At 27.9% G+C, this 1128-nt stretch overlaps 1 protein-coding gene across 1 annotated transcript; it reads right to left on the bottom strand.

The window, feature by feature from the left end:
• Nucleotides 1-722: 722 nt before the first annotated feature.
• Nucleotides 723-1115, bottom strand: LOC103309014. Its single transcript, XM_008183477.1, has one exon. The coding sequence runs from the start codon at nucleotides 1113-1115 to the stop codon at nucleotides 723-725; it is 393 nt and encodes a 130-aa protein (XP_008181699.1).
• Nucleotides 1116-1128: the final 13 nt, after the last annotated feature.

Below are 1128 nucleotides of genomic sequence, written 5' to 3'. Positions count from 1 at the left end.
CTTTACTCATCAAAACTTTAAAATGTACAAAGTGCCTATAATAATACGAGTTCAAAATTTGATTTTTATATTTTGAAATTTTCAAAAATCTTTTCGTTTCGGAGTATTTTATCAAAATGTAAGCAAACACTCAAATAAGTGAAATACTAAGAAAATTGTGTTGATAAAAACAGAAAAACTTTTATTTTTTGTTAAAAAATATTTATTTTTTCTAATGACTTCCAATTTTATTAAAATATATTTCCAAAAACTTTAATACTATGACTATTCTCTAGAAAAATTAGTAAGTACCTATTGATTTTTAAAAAAACAATCGTATTCACGTAACCAATTATATTATGTTAAACCTTGTACCGGGTATCAAATTATAATATATAATTTATTAATATATTTTTATTCTTATTATTATTATTATTATTATTATTATTTATTTAACGAATATTTATACACACAAACACAACGAGCAAATAATATAATTATTTGATAAATTCAAAAAAATTACGATGATATAATATGACCTAACAGTTGTAAAGAACACGACGCTTCTTTTTTATTCTTTATTTAAGAAGTGGGTGTTAAGAAGTGAAGTAGGTATTTAAGAACAGGGTGTTCCAAAATGATTCATCCGATTTATATAAATCATATTTATTGTAAAATTTGATTAATCATGTTAGAATTAATTTTACATTTTAATGGATTATTTTAAGTTTTAGGTACAATGCTTATAAATGTTCAATGTGACCCCCCTTACTTTCACGACAAACATCTAAGCGATATTCAAATTCCTCATAAACCTGTTGAAGCATGTCGACTGTAACAGAGTTGATGGCGTCTGTAATGCGACTTTTCAATTCGTCAAGATCTTTTGGAAGGGGAGGTACATAAACAATGCTTTTAATGTAACCCCAGAGAAAAAAATCACATATTGTAAGATCCGGCGGCCATGGACAAAATGCAGCGTCATTAGCACTACAGCGACCGATCCATTTCTGTGGTAGCTGATTGTTAAGAAATTTGCGTACTTCTAAGGACCAATGTGGTGGTGCTCCATCTTGTTGTAAAATGAAATCATCTCCATCGGCTTGTAGTAGTGGGAATAGCCAATCCTTAATCATTTGTAGGTATGAA

This window comes from Acyrthosiphon pisum, chromosome X (genome assembly GCF_005508785.2).
Source record: "Acyrthosiphon pisum isolate AL4f chromosome X, pea_aphid_22Mar2018_4r6ur, whole genome shotgun sequence".
Classification (NCBI taxonomy): Eukaryota; Metazoa; Arthropoda; class Insecta; order Hemiptera; family Aphididae; genus Acyrthosiphon; species Acyrthosiphon pisum.
Note: the sequence above shows the minus strand (reverse complement) of the source record. Positions and strands in the feature narration are given on the sequence as shown.

Excerpts from the sequence above, each read along its gene's own strand:
- LOC103309014 (XM_008183477.1), bottom strand. The coding sequence starts at position 1,115 with ATGATTAAGGATTGGCTATTCCCACTACTACAAGCCGATGGAGATGAT.